This window comes from Ciona intestinalis, chromosome 2 (genome assembly GCF_000224145.3).
Source record: "Ciona intestinalis chromosome 2, KH, whole genome shotgun sequence".
Lineage (NCBI taxonomy): Eukaryota > Metazoa > Chordata > Ascidiacea > Phlebobranchia > Cionidae > Ciona > Ciona intestinalis.
In genome coordinates, this window is record NC_020167.2 from 2120619 (window position 1) to 2133029 (window position 12411).

The 12411-nt window shown below is 38.7% G+C and overlaps 3 protein-coding genes across 3 annotated transcripts in view; 1 reads left to right on the forward strand and 2 right to left on the reverse strand.

The window, feature by feature from the left end:
- Positions 1-98: 98 nt before the first annotated feature.
- On the reverse strand, positions 99-9716 carry LOC100179170 (PH and SEC7 domain-containing protein 1). Its single transcript, XM_002121354.5, has 11 exons — positions 8915-9716; positions 8680-8760; positions 6078-6193; positions 5687-5891; positions 5178-5267; positions 4747-4925; positions 3119-3189; positions 2306-2439; positions 1812-1956; positions 1445-1588; positions 99-1371 (listed from the first exon to the last, which is right to left on the reverse strand). Exons 1-11 carry the CDS (start codon positions 9646-9648, stop codon positions 643-645), a joined length of 2628 nt encoding a protein of 875 aa, XP_002121390.1. The 5' UTR covers positions 9649-9716; the 3' UTR covers positions 99-642.
- A 579-nt stretch (positions 9717-10295) lies between these two features.
- On the forward strand, positions 10296-11507 carry LOC100176846 (uncharacterized protein C4orf45). Its single transcript, XM_002121481.4, has 5 exons — positions 10296-10511; positions 10600-10708; positions 10766-10883; positions 10971-11083; positions 11140-11507. The coding sequence occupies exons 1-5, from the start codon at positions 10397-10399 to the stop codon at positions 11282-11284; spliced, it is 600 nt and encodes a 199-aa protein (XP_002121517.1). The 5' UTR covers positions 10296-10396; the 3' UTR covers positions 11285-11507.
- The window catches only part of LOC100176795, a 4074-nt gene continuing 3163 nt past the window's right edge, over positions 11501-12411 (reverse strand). The window contains exon 3 of the mRNA XM_018817576.2: positions 11501-12147. The gene's annotated coding sequence lies outside the window, so the exon portion shown is untranslated. The remainder of the gene's footprint in view (positions 12148-12411) is intronic.

A 12411-nucleotide genomic window follows, 5' to 3' on the forward strand; every position in this document is an offset into this window, starting at 1 on the left:
TTAGATGTTAATCTAGGCCAGGATATAAAGAAACCAAACTCGAGTTTTACGAACGAAGCAATATTGTTTGTGAAAACATGAGAATGAAACTACACAGATCAAATCACGTGGTTTATAAGCTCTGTTATGGAGGACGTATAACACGACCTCAGGTTCGAGCATAAGGAACATGCGAGAACTTCCCCAGCTTTTGTCAACAAAAAAATACGACGTAGGCCGAGTGGTGCAGCCCGGTGATAGTGACGTAATACACAGCATTGTGACGGTGAATGATCGGAAGCATACAACAATTGCATGTAATGAACGAAAAGAGTGACTTGCGGCCACTTCGTCTTCGGCTTGATTTGAAACTCGAATCACGTGATTAAAGGAACGTGGGTGAAGTCACTCGTGCGATAATTCAATTAATTAAAACTACTAATTAAAATCTCGATGGGAAGAAAACAAGATAATATAAAAATGATTAAAATATGAAAAGCATTGCACGTTCACGACACAGAAATACAACAAACAATGTTTACACTTGGGACTCCTGCTAAAAACGTAAGCTTCATTTAAGCGAGGGAGAGAATGAAGAAAGAATTAGCTTCGACTGGAAAGAATAAAAGAAATGTCATTATTTCATCATTAGGAGGTTCCAGTTCAGTTGATTTCATCCACATCGTGAACCGCTTGTAGGTAGCTGTATCGGGATGCTCCTTTTCGTTCTTTTCTTCCTCGGATGCGAGGAAAGTCCTTGTAATCTTGGATGGGAACAGCTGTTCTCGAAGGGAACTGCTTTGGCATCGTTGAGAAGCTGCTGGAGAGGATCGAGGTTGTGATCAAGTTTGACTTCGGTTTTGGAAGAGTGGATGAATGTGGAGGTTTTGGAGGATAATCCGTTTCCTCCAGTGATTCACTTTTGTTTGAGCTGATATCTGCTTTTAGGTTTACCCGTTCAAGCATTATAACTGCATTGGAGTTGTTGGAATTGGCGCTGGCTTGCTGCTCAGTTGGCGGTGTGATTTTTATAGTTGGATCGGGTTCATACGATCCGGATGAAGCTGAGGAGGAATTTCGTAAAGAGCTGCTCACATCAAGAACTGGAAAGCGATGAACACTCATTGGAATAAGGTTGGGAAGTGAAGATGCAGGACTCAGTGGTGATCGTGGATGATGCTGAGCATCAGAGGAGCTGGAAAGGTTTCCGGATTCACAGTTCTCAGTAACAGATGGGAAGTAAGATCCCGGTTCGCTTGGTGATACAGAGAGGAGACTGTGTGAGTCCGGAGGTTCATCTTCTTCCACAACCTTCTGCAGTTCGTTAAACCTCTGTTGAGTTGAATCCATCAAGCCTTCCAATGTGTTTGTGTATAACTCATACTTGCGTATCTGTACACAAAACAAGTTGTTAATAAGCCTACTTAACGTCTCAGATTTATCATGCTGAGAACTAAATCCCTACCTCCCAGACTAGATAGGTTTCTTTATCTTCTCGATATTTCTTTTCGCTGTCCGATCTGTTCTTGTCAATCTTTTCGTTCCGCAATTCTTCCAGATCAGCATAAAGTGATTTGAGACGTTCTTGCTGATCCTGCAGTTGCTTGTGCTGCGAAAAACTCGTATTAGCAAATGTCTTCACACATATATACATCGTTATGCGTAGACCGTCTCGTTCATTGTGCAAAACACATAGGCGTGTATTGGCAAGCACATCACGCGCTACACGATTTTGCCGGAAACTGTTGGCAGAACGTTGAACGCTAAACGCACCGAGTACACAATCCAGAAACGACGTTACAATCGTCCTTTGTTTATTGTCCTAATCTTACCACAGGCAACGTAGATGAGTGGGAGGGGTGGAGAGGTTTCTGAAAGCGATATTGGGATCCTACACCGGCGGATAAGGGAGCTGCCGATAGAAGTGCGGTATTCCTGTTGATGCAATCAACCCACTGTTTCTGTTCATCCAGTGAACTGCGATAATTGGTTGGTATTATAGCGATTGAGTGTATAAGTTTTGATGAGTTTGGGCATGCATTAGTTTGTATTGGGAAGTTCCCAAGCTAGATATATTATAAGCGGAACTACTCGCTCAGTTCCACTTACTTGTATTCAGTGGCCATGGTTACGTTTTGGAAAGTCGAGTACTGACGACTTTGCTATGCTGGATGACTGGTTTCATGTCATGATAGAAAGTTAAATTTATGCTTATTAGATACATGAATACGATTACGTAATGATGTTATATATAGCGATCCAAAGCCATGCCTTTTGATAAATGCAATGTTGCAATTTATGCCCACATACGAGTTACACAACCTACTTGGTTTGGTAGAGAGCCACGCTGGTATCTGCAAGCGTGATCCGAAACACATGACGCCTCTTCGTTGCGTTTTGATTTTCTTCTACCTCTGCCACGCAGTGATGTAGCGAGATTTGGGAAGACACGGAGTCTTTCTGCAAAACGAAACACGAGTATAAGCAAAGCCAAAAACAATGTTACATATATAGTGATAGCATATTGGATGGGTTGAAGCAAAGTAATTAATATTTAATAAGCGCCATATGGCCACCGAATGTATATTTTCATACATGCAGCCTGTTTGGCCTTTTTTCTGATACACAAGTTATATGGTCGTGTAAATGTTACATTTAAAAGCAATCAGAAACTAGCGACAGCTGGTACAATTTACAACGTTTTTTTACGATAACGATCGGGAGTGATTCGATAGCAAACAAAGGCGTTTATGACGGGATGCAACGTCATAACAAGACGCAATTGCTCCGCTAACAATCCACAGACGACAAGTAAATTTGTTTAAACATAAAGTCTGCGTATTTGAACTTTACGCGTATAGTGGGGAGAAATAGCTGATTGGTCCGTTATTGCAACACACTTATGTAACTTTAAAACCACATTAGAATAAGGTGAATAATAATCAAGGTATTTATGGACGCTTCATGGCCACAGAATGCGGGGATTTAATGCTTTGTTTAACGATCAACAAAATGTGCATGGTGTAGAATAAACACCGTATGTGAGTTTTAACAAGACTTCCTTGTGTCGTTCTTACAAACACGGAAGTTAAAAGTTCCTTCGTGACAATTATGACGTAACAATCACTGGCTTGTTTACCTTGACGACTTGTAACTCCAAACCTTGTAACGCAACAATATATAACTTCCACTTCCGCTTTCGCTTGGCGGCTGAAATAAAGATACAACAATTATCTTTAGTTGTGTAAACGATCACACCCCCACAACACTGATTCCTAAGATACTCATTGGAGCGAAAGTATAGTGACGTTATAATACTCATTGTATTTAAATAAGAGATGACGTAACGAGTTTCGTTTTTAAGTGTTCTGTTAATTACACTACAATACAAACCAAACATGGTAGGAACTATTTTAATGGCATCATAGTTAATTAAAGTATATTTATAACTACGGTTACTAGAGATTTCTAGTAGGCCGTGAAATATCGTTCAAACGTTGGTGAACATGTCTTACTTTAGAAAGGCATCAGATAAAGCATGATAAGCCAATGTGTAAACATAGCCCACACATGACACACAACGCGTAAATAACTAATCAGAATGCACTTTATAGCATGCTAAGACTACTGAGTGGATAAGGAAACATATATATATATATTGATTCACACTTTCGCGTGGATGCTTGCTATGGTTACGTCATAGGCCAATAAGTGACGTGGTTGAGAAGATCTGCTGTTCGCCGAATTATAATTGGTAAGAGAAACTATGTGACGTAGTTTGCCGAGTTTTGTTCAGAAATAGTACACCATTAGGCGCAAATTTTATTAACGTTGTTAGTGTTTAGTATTGTTATTTGCTTTTAAATCCATTTATGTTCAAGCGTTGACTGCTATGCAAAATTGGTCATGCGCTTATTCCGGATTTAAAACAGGATGGGGCGGCGTGGTGTCGTTACTCAGAACCTCATTTTGGGCTATAATGCTTTGATGATGGCGCTATATGGCGATCCGTGGTTTTATGCCGGCACTGTTTTGGAACCTCACCGCACGACAGGTTTGACGTCATTAAACACAGGGGAGTGACAATTATTCGGATGGCTTGCTGTGAAATTGAGGGACAATGTTGCGCGGTGGGCCGTGTGAGTGCACAGTGTACAACGAGTGGATATAATGGAGATTGGCTTAACGTTGGCTACAACAAGAGCTTAAGTATACAGGGCAAAAACACGGCATTGAATTCTCTCTGCGCAAGAGCAGAGCGAACATATTGATTTGTTTGACCATTTATAAGCCGTTTCGAGCAAACAAAGGCTGGGTATTTGATCTTTGCACCGAGTACAAAGAGAACTCGACATTCCGCCCCGAATAACGCGTGTTGGTTGCCATTGTGTACGAATGTGTTTTACTCCGTACACAGGTTGTTGTTTTCCTCGCTTTGTTGGGACGTTTGTTGTATTTTGTACCTACCAAGCACCTTATGTATTAGGCTAAAGGCTAAACCACTAGCGTACCGCAAATTGGGTGTAAAAACCACCATAGAACACTGCACGCGATGTAACGGGGTTTTAACGTTATTTAACCGGTGAGAAACCCCGTTCGTCAGCGAGCACACACCCACGCAACTCTTATTGTTCGCTATTTTGGAAATACCGGATGATCCTTCTCTCAGTGGTCGAGTGCACTCGTCCAATTTAATATGAAGTGGAATTACGCAACGTTTAGCACTTGTCACTTGTCTCACACACAAACATGGGTGATATGACTTACTTTTGTTGCCATCTGATTCAACGACTGCCTTCCTCCACAAAACTCCTTGTTTCCGAGGTAATGTTTTTGTCTTGCTGTTCCGACCTCCGCCCAGCTCCCTACGGAGCACCCCCGAGTCCTCTCGTGAGACCGGAAGAGGACGGACGTGACTACGAGTCGGCTGATTCATTGACTGTGATCTAGAGAATATGAATATCGAATGATTCTTTTGTCATAGCAATGGTAATTTCCTCGGGTATCTAAAGGGTTAAAGAACAAAACGGTTAGAGTAAGTTTGACATAAATAGTTTTAATCGCACACTGAAAATACAATAATGACGGTAACACAAGTTAACCGGTACAATGTAGGGAGATAGCTTGTAAAGTAATATACTGTTCGCCTACTTTGCCAGGTGGTGTAAACTACTTTAGTGCTTTATGTCGCAACTGACCTCGAAACAGAAGCGCTCTTGGGTGCAGCGGATTTGTTTATTGCCCTAGCCGTCGCACCCGATCTCGTCCTTGATTTAATTTCAATTTTCCTAGAAAATTGAGAAACGGATTAATAGGTGACAAAATTCAATACAATCTGCGGGGATAAAATTAGTTACTTATCTTATATAAGCCGAATTAACAGACTAGCTGTCGGTGATTCAGCGCGGGTGAATGAAAGCGCGTGAAAATGAAATCACTGCTACACAAAAGTTGCGTAACGTACATTTCTTTGATCGAGGTTGTTTGAAAAAGGGCCGAACTATGCACACCATCAATAAGGAAGTGATTGGTGGAATGGAATATTATATCTGATTGGATTAGAGTGGTCCAGTATGGTTTGCCAGTGCTGTAGCGAGATTCATGTCGTGCAAGCATAAACAATGTTGCGTCAAACAACACGTCGTATATCAATCAAAATATAGCGCATGACGTCACGGAACAGACAAAACACAAAATATTCACTCACTCCTCACACCACGGTAGCGGCTTCTTCTTAATAGAGCGGTAAATTTCCTTTAGCGTGTCCGTGGGGAAATTGCCTCCGTCTGGACCCATGCCTGCCAGGTTGTTAATAAACTGCTTGCACGTCATTCGGCGTCTTCCGGTAGCTTTGACCCCGTTAAGGTCGGTGTTCAGCAGGGCGATAGCGCACACCAATGTATGAGTGGCATCTATATGTTTGGAATGGATTACACAACGTGTTTCAGTGCACTCTACATATCGATTACTGCGAATGTCTGAACTAACACGGTATAATGTTTCATACAACGTCGGAAGTGCAAACATTGAGCCATGTTTAAAGCACCAGTAATGATTGCGATCAAGTATTAAACAAACACAGCAGACACTGTCGTCACCTAAATCTCCCCGAAGGAACGTCGGGTTGCGTTGGACAAATTGTTTCGAAAACGAGCTGAGAACTCTCTCTCGCTCCTGAGTTTCGCCAAGCAATGCTAATCTTTTAAGAAGTAATCTGGGATAAAAAGAAATAGGATGAACGGTTAGCAAAAGCGAAATTTGTATCAAATTACTACGTTGAGATATTTAACATTAATAAATAATGTCACGTATACGTGTGTATTTAACTAGTACTTTATACCCTTTCGTTGGGCGATCCAAAAAAATTACATTGCTACAACATACATAATATTACGAAATTAACAACTTATCGGTCGCACAAACTACTTAATGCAGATAGATGGAACTAATGTATAATTGCATCAGCGTAACAGGTTAGTGACCTTTGAAATTGGGCGTCGAGTCAGAATTTAACACTGAATGAATCAGCTGGATATCCACAAAATAGCGGCAACTGGGCAACCCAACACGTAACGCGTGATTGGAATATAGACGATCTCCGAGGTCGACTAAAGGTGAACGGTGCACACGCTTACGTGCGTAAAAATGTTACTTTCCCATACAATTTTATTACGGCACACGGGTACACGCTTCCCTTTTCCCGAGAACAAAAACCGCTGGCTAATTTAGGACCTTTGTGCCGAAACAAAGGGAGGAAACGCGGTGACGTGGATGTCAAGGCAATCAATATATGCAAGGCTGCAATCGACGTTGCCCTTTGTACAATGAACCAGTTTGAACCAGTTTGAACAGATTACCCAGAGCCTCGTTAAGTCCAATTTCATCAACTACAAACTGCTTATTAGTTGTTGGCTTACTGCGTTTAACGTAAATGACCACACACAACGAATCAATAGCGAAAGGTGGTAATTGAAAACCATAGGCAATCGGAAAATAACACTGCTACATTTCTGTGCCGTTTCCCTAGACCCCTGTTACAAAGATACTCCTATTAATAAACGATGTACACTAAATTCCGAAACAAACTGTTATTTAAAAAAGGTTTAGGAAGTTACAAGTCTCTGTGGACAATGTCGGCTGAGCAACTCCACTTATTGTGGCTGTAGTGTGTAAAGGATTACAACAACGCAACAGGATTACATGGCTAGGTGGTTACGTAACAAGAACGGATTTAATAGCCTTCTATATGTTTACAGTTAAAAAGCATTTGACTATTACACGAAGTCAGATAAATCTTAATTGGATTTTTTGTATATACGTCGCGTCGTTGTACATATGAGGTGTGAGGATAACCTGCTACAGACGAACAACGCAGCCATAAATAATGTAACGTCTTTGGTTGCTTAGCACACACAAACACACACACACATACATGTACGAATATGAAATGTCGGCTCTGTACCAGCGAGTTAGACCTCTGGCTTCGAGTCCAATGTTACTAAAACAAAAACATCCAACAAAACTAAAAAGTAGATGGTTATATTGAACACAACAGGCCAGTTAAATGCGCAGTCCATGAACGATCAATCAGTGTGTCCCAAGTGCACAGTGCACTAATTTACAATCTATCAAAGCAACAGTACAGCTAACAAACATATATCTGAATAGAATATTAATCATGATGGCACAAACAATGGACTTTACAGATGTAGACGACTGGCCACCTATCACGAATAGGATGACAGTCACACGATATCAGCTACTTAAAGCCTTTAATACATTAATGCTAATTACTTTTATGAACCTTCAAACCAAACGTTGAAGCACGAACATTGCATATGCGCTTTACCGCTTTAATCATGCTTCACTAATCACATGTTCATGCCAGCAAGTATTGCATTAAGCTAAACCTTAAATTTTGAATCTAATTACAATTTTCAACTGTTTGAGGTAGATTAAATTGAATTTCAGTCAGGTCAATGCATAATTTACGAGCATGCGTGGCTTGTAATGTTCGTGTATCTCCACATCATGACCAATGAGTCCTTATTAAACACAAATTGATTATCAAATGCTATGTAAAGCGCATGTACATCAACTTAGTTTAGTTTTAAAAACATTTCATGCAGTCTGCCCATTAATGCTGTGCTTAAGTCCTAGCACTGCTTAAACCTAGTAATTAAGCGTCTGAATGTCACAGAAATTGTTTTGTAGTTGATAAAAATGCAAACAGCTGGTGAAGCTTAATAGAAGTAATGACTCACAGAAACATTTATGAAAACAATCGTATATTCGAATGTGCATGTGTTGTGACTGTGGGTAAAATAGAAAAGCAGGTAACGACCATTAACTAACACTCCACTATGGTACTGATGAATAATATCAACACGCCCACTTACAGAGAAGAGCTATATTGACGCAATCTAATAAGGAATGTCTTGGATATATCATTGGTAGTATCACTAGTATGTAGTCTATTAACCTGTGTCAGCATCCAGCATGTATTGCTATATGTACCAGTACCACAAATAACACCACTCTGAGAAACGTTGCAATGTAAAATATAGAACTTTCTTTATATACCAAAAGTTATAAAACCATATAGGAACCCAATTTCGTGTACTAAAACAACCATAAAAACATGAATATTGGTAAAACAACTTAGGATGGAAAATAAAGAAGCAACATTTTCTATATTACCTTAAGCCATCTTCAAGAGATTGATTTGACAGCTCCAAGAACTCCATGTATTTCATTGAAAGTTTCTCTGAATATGCTTCCCTGTAAATATAATCATACAATAAACAATTAGCTATAAAATATGAATTAAAGCAAAATTAAACGAAGCTTTGTATTTGTTTAACATATTTTCACAGTATATTTAAAAAATGCTGGTAAATAATAAATATCTTATAATGTTAAGTTTATATCATACTTCTTTGAAAGATGCTTCATTACTTCATTTTTCTGATACCCATCAAGGTAAAATAGCCTTCGAGCAAGATCATCCATTTTCTGATCTGATTGATCTTGGTCAATATTTTGTCTTTGGGTTTTTCTCTGCATAAGAGGAGAGGACCTGTGTCTTCGGATCGGAGCAGTTTCCTCTATTGGTAATGACAAGGCACTTTTTACAACTATGGGTTTTGACATGACAATATCAGAGTTAGATTTTCCTATTTTTAATTTATCTACTGTCAATGGTCGTTCAGACCCATCATGATTTCTAGTCATTGTGTGAAAACCGCTGTCTCTTCTTTCCATTTTCTCATGAACAGTGTAACCATTTCTGGCCTCATTTAAAACCTTCTTGACATTTGTATTACCGGGATTTTCTGAATTTTCAGGAAAACGACTGACGTCAAAGACACTGGAAGAGGTGTCTGTTTCACTGTCAGATGGTGCCCTGACATGTTTGGTTAGGCTTGCAAGAGACTCATCATTTGAACCAGAAGTAAAACTGTTCCGTTGTTCAGGGATAACCATTTGTACATTTCTTGATGTAAATCCACATGAAGAAGTAAATGAGTTTAGGTTATTCTCCTGAAGCAAAGAAGGGTCACATTTCTGGCTATTATGTTCAAACCCATTGTAGTTATTTGAATAGTAACCAATGTTAGAGCTTTTCGGCCCGTCCAGGTCCAGCGATCTCATGCTTTCGATATCCATAATACAGCAGTACAGCACCGACTGTTAGTTCTTGCCTAATGTAGGCTAAATTACTGATCAATATAACACAAGTTTCGTTATCAATAGTTACACACATGTTTTAAGGCATTCTACTCTATTTTAACGGTGTGATATGATTATAAACTTGAAACTCTCCAAAGTCACACCTCTCCTCACACTGCAACAAAACACAACACAACTGGGACCACGTAGTTTAAAAGAATAAGTTTGTGTTTTGAGAGAAATGACAGACCGTGGTCCCAAATCGATCAAGCGGAACTAATGTGTTATTTATCAGAAAACAAATAAATATTTACGCCATGATCCCAAATGATAAGTCGCGATTTTATTTAGACTAAATAAACAATTGTTGCGAATACTGCAACTTTTGTAACATTGTTTAATTTATTAAAAAAGCGAGATATTTAATAACACATTCATAAAATTGGGTTATAAAAAAAGTTTCCGTCTTGCAATGTTTCCTTTAAATATCGATAAACTTCTTGGAACCATATTAAACAGCGATTCACCTTTTCATTATCCTTGTCGTTATGGATTCTTTTTGAGGTACAGATAATTACTGTAAAATAAATTATCGTGGAATGGTCCCCTTGTGCAAACAGTAACCAAGCAACGAGATAGCTTGGATTTTCGGCATTTGTGTTGCATTATGTACTAAGTACCTGCTTGATAGCTTCTTGTTTAATATCAATGTAAAAATAAAGGTTTACGCTAAAATAATCTCAGTATGAATACTAATCTGCGGTTAACGAGGAGGGAGAGCGGTGCGTTTGATCCAATTACGAAACGTTATCTTTGGCCACCAGGAATAAATGCAACGGGACGTCGAATGTTATTTACCGGTATAAGTTGCATGTTTGCAACCCACAATAAAATCTAATTTTTTATTAGTTGTTTTTGACTTATAACGAAAGTTTCACTATTTTGTAGGCCCTGATGGTATTACAGATCAAAGAGTAACAGTAGAAGAAGACAATCGTTATGTTGGTATAGGAACCATGTCCCCAGAGGGTACAAGTGAACTTGCCTATTTATACAGGTTTTATATGTTTTACAGTTGAGATTTTTACTAAAGGATATATAATATGTGTTACAGACCAGATTGGAGAAATTCACCAGCTGTTTTGCCAAAACACAAAAGAGTAGGTGAGATAGGATGGGGAATTCCTAAGTACAGTGATCGTTCATATCTGTACACAGGTCGTCAGATAAAGGTAGGGATAGGTAACAACATGGAAATTTTCTAAACACCAGGCCATAATGCAAATATTACCAAATCCATATTTTTATATACACACCAGAGAGGGGAATTCCGTCAGAGTGCAGAGGACCGACATACACATTTGTATCAAAATCCCTGGACTCCTAAGCCTCAATATAACAAGACAAAACGGCCACGCACTGCACCTGTCGGGTAATTTTTGAATGTTTCTTATTTTTAAACATTTATGCTTACTTTTGTATATTCAGTTCTGCCAGGTGTTTAGGTTTAAATGATGAATATTTACTTGAAACCAATTTTCGGAGAGAATTGGAGAGTAGGGAAACAGGTGATAGATCCTCTTCAGACACTTCCTCATCGAGCAGATCACAAGTGGGTCACTATGACTCCTAATAGCCTACACTATGCAATTGTGTTTGTTCTGTCATGTGCCAATCAGTTTTGTTTTTAAATACGTGTCACACAAATGAGATTAGGCAAATCTTAATGGTTTTGTGCAATTGTTATAATTCTTTATCGAGCAATTTACTTCACTGACCACTTACTGCAACATATTTCCATCACTGGCATGCCTTGAATACACACTCATGTAAGCATAAACAAGAAAAATTTAGATTATTAATACATATTTCTGTTCCGATATGTTTAAACATTTTATACATAGTTTAGGTAACAGTGGCATTACTGGCATAGATAGTTGACTTTTGCGGAAAAGGTACTGCACATATTGACGTTTTAGGTTGAAAATTTAGATATCCACTTAACTATGTAACTAACAACTACAACACATTATTCACTATTCAGTCAGTAAAATGTAGTAATGCACTGTTTTGGTAAAAATATTCAAAGCTTTAGAAAGTACACACATATAAAACTGGTTATAACATGCACTCTATTATAAGAAAACTAACAAGAATAAATAGGAAAGTATTACACAGATATTTACAGTAAGAAATGTAGTTTCACATGAGCAAAAATATTTCGGAACTGTTGAACCGTGTAGAAAAAGCAGCATGTTACATATAGTTCACAATTGTAGTTGCACAGTGAACAAATAAAATAGTTCCAGTTATCCTTAACCAAGATTTGAAAATAAATCGCTCAGTGCATATCCAAATAAAACAATAAGGCCAATGAAAGATAAACTTATAAGTTTGATTTTAAGCATTTTCAAGCTTGTGGTAGTTGGCGTTGTACCCTCTATTTCTACTCCCTGTGTTTCTCTTCTTTCCTTGACCCATCAAGGTACTTATCACCTTGTAAAATATTTTATTTACTTTACAGTATTACTTCAATATTTAGGAAACCTATAACATTAATGCTACCATTGTGGGAGTGCCACAAGATACTTATTGGCGATTGCCCTAACCCAGTGATCCCTTATTGCGTTAAGGGCTGACTAAATTATCAGCCAAAAGTTAAAAAACAAATATCACCCACAATCCGGCGCCGTGGCGTAGTGGTTAGCGCGCCCGCCTGTAACCAATAGGTAATGGGTTCAAGGCTCGACGCTGCTACCA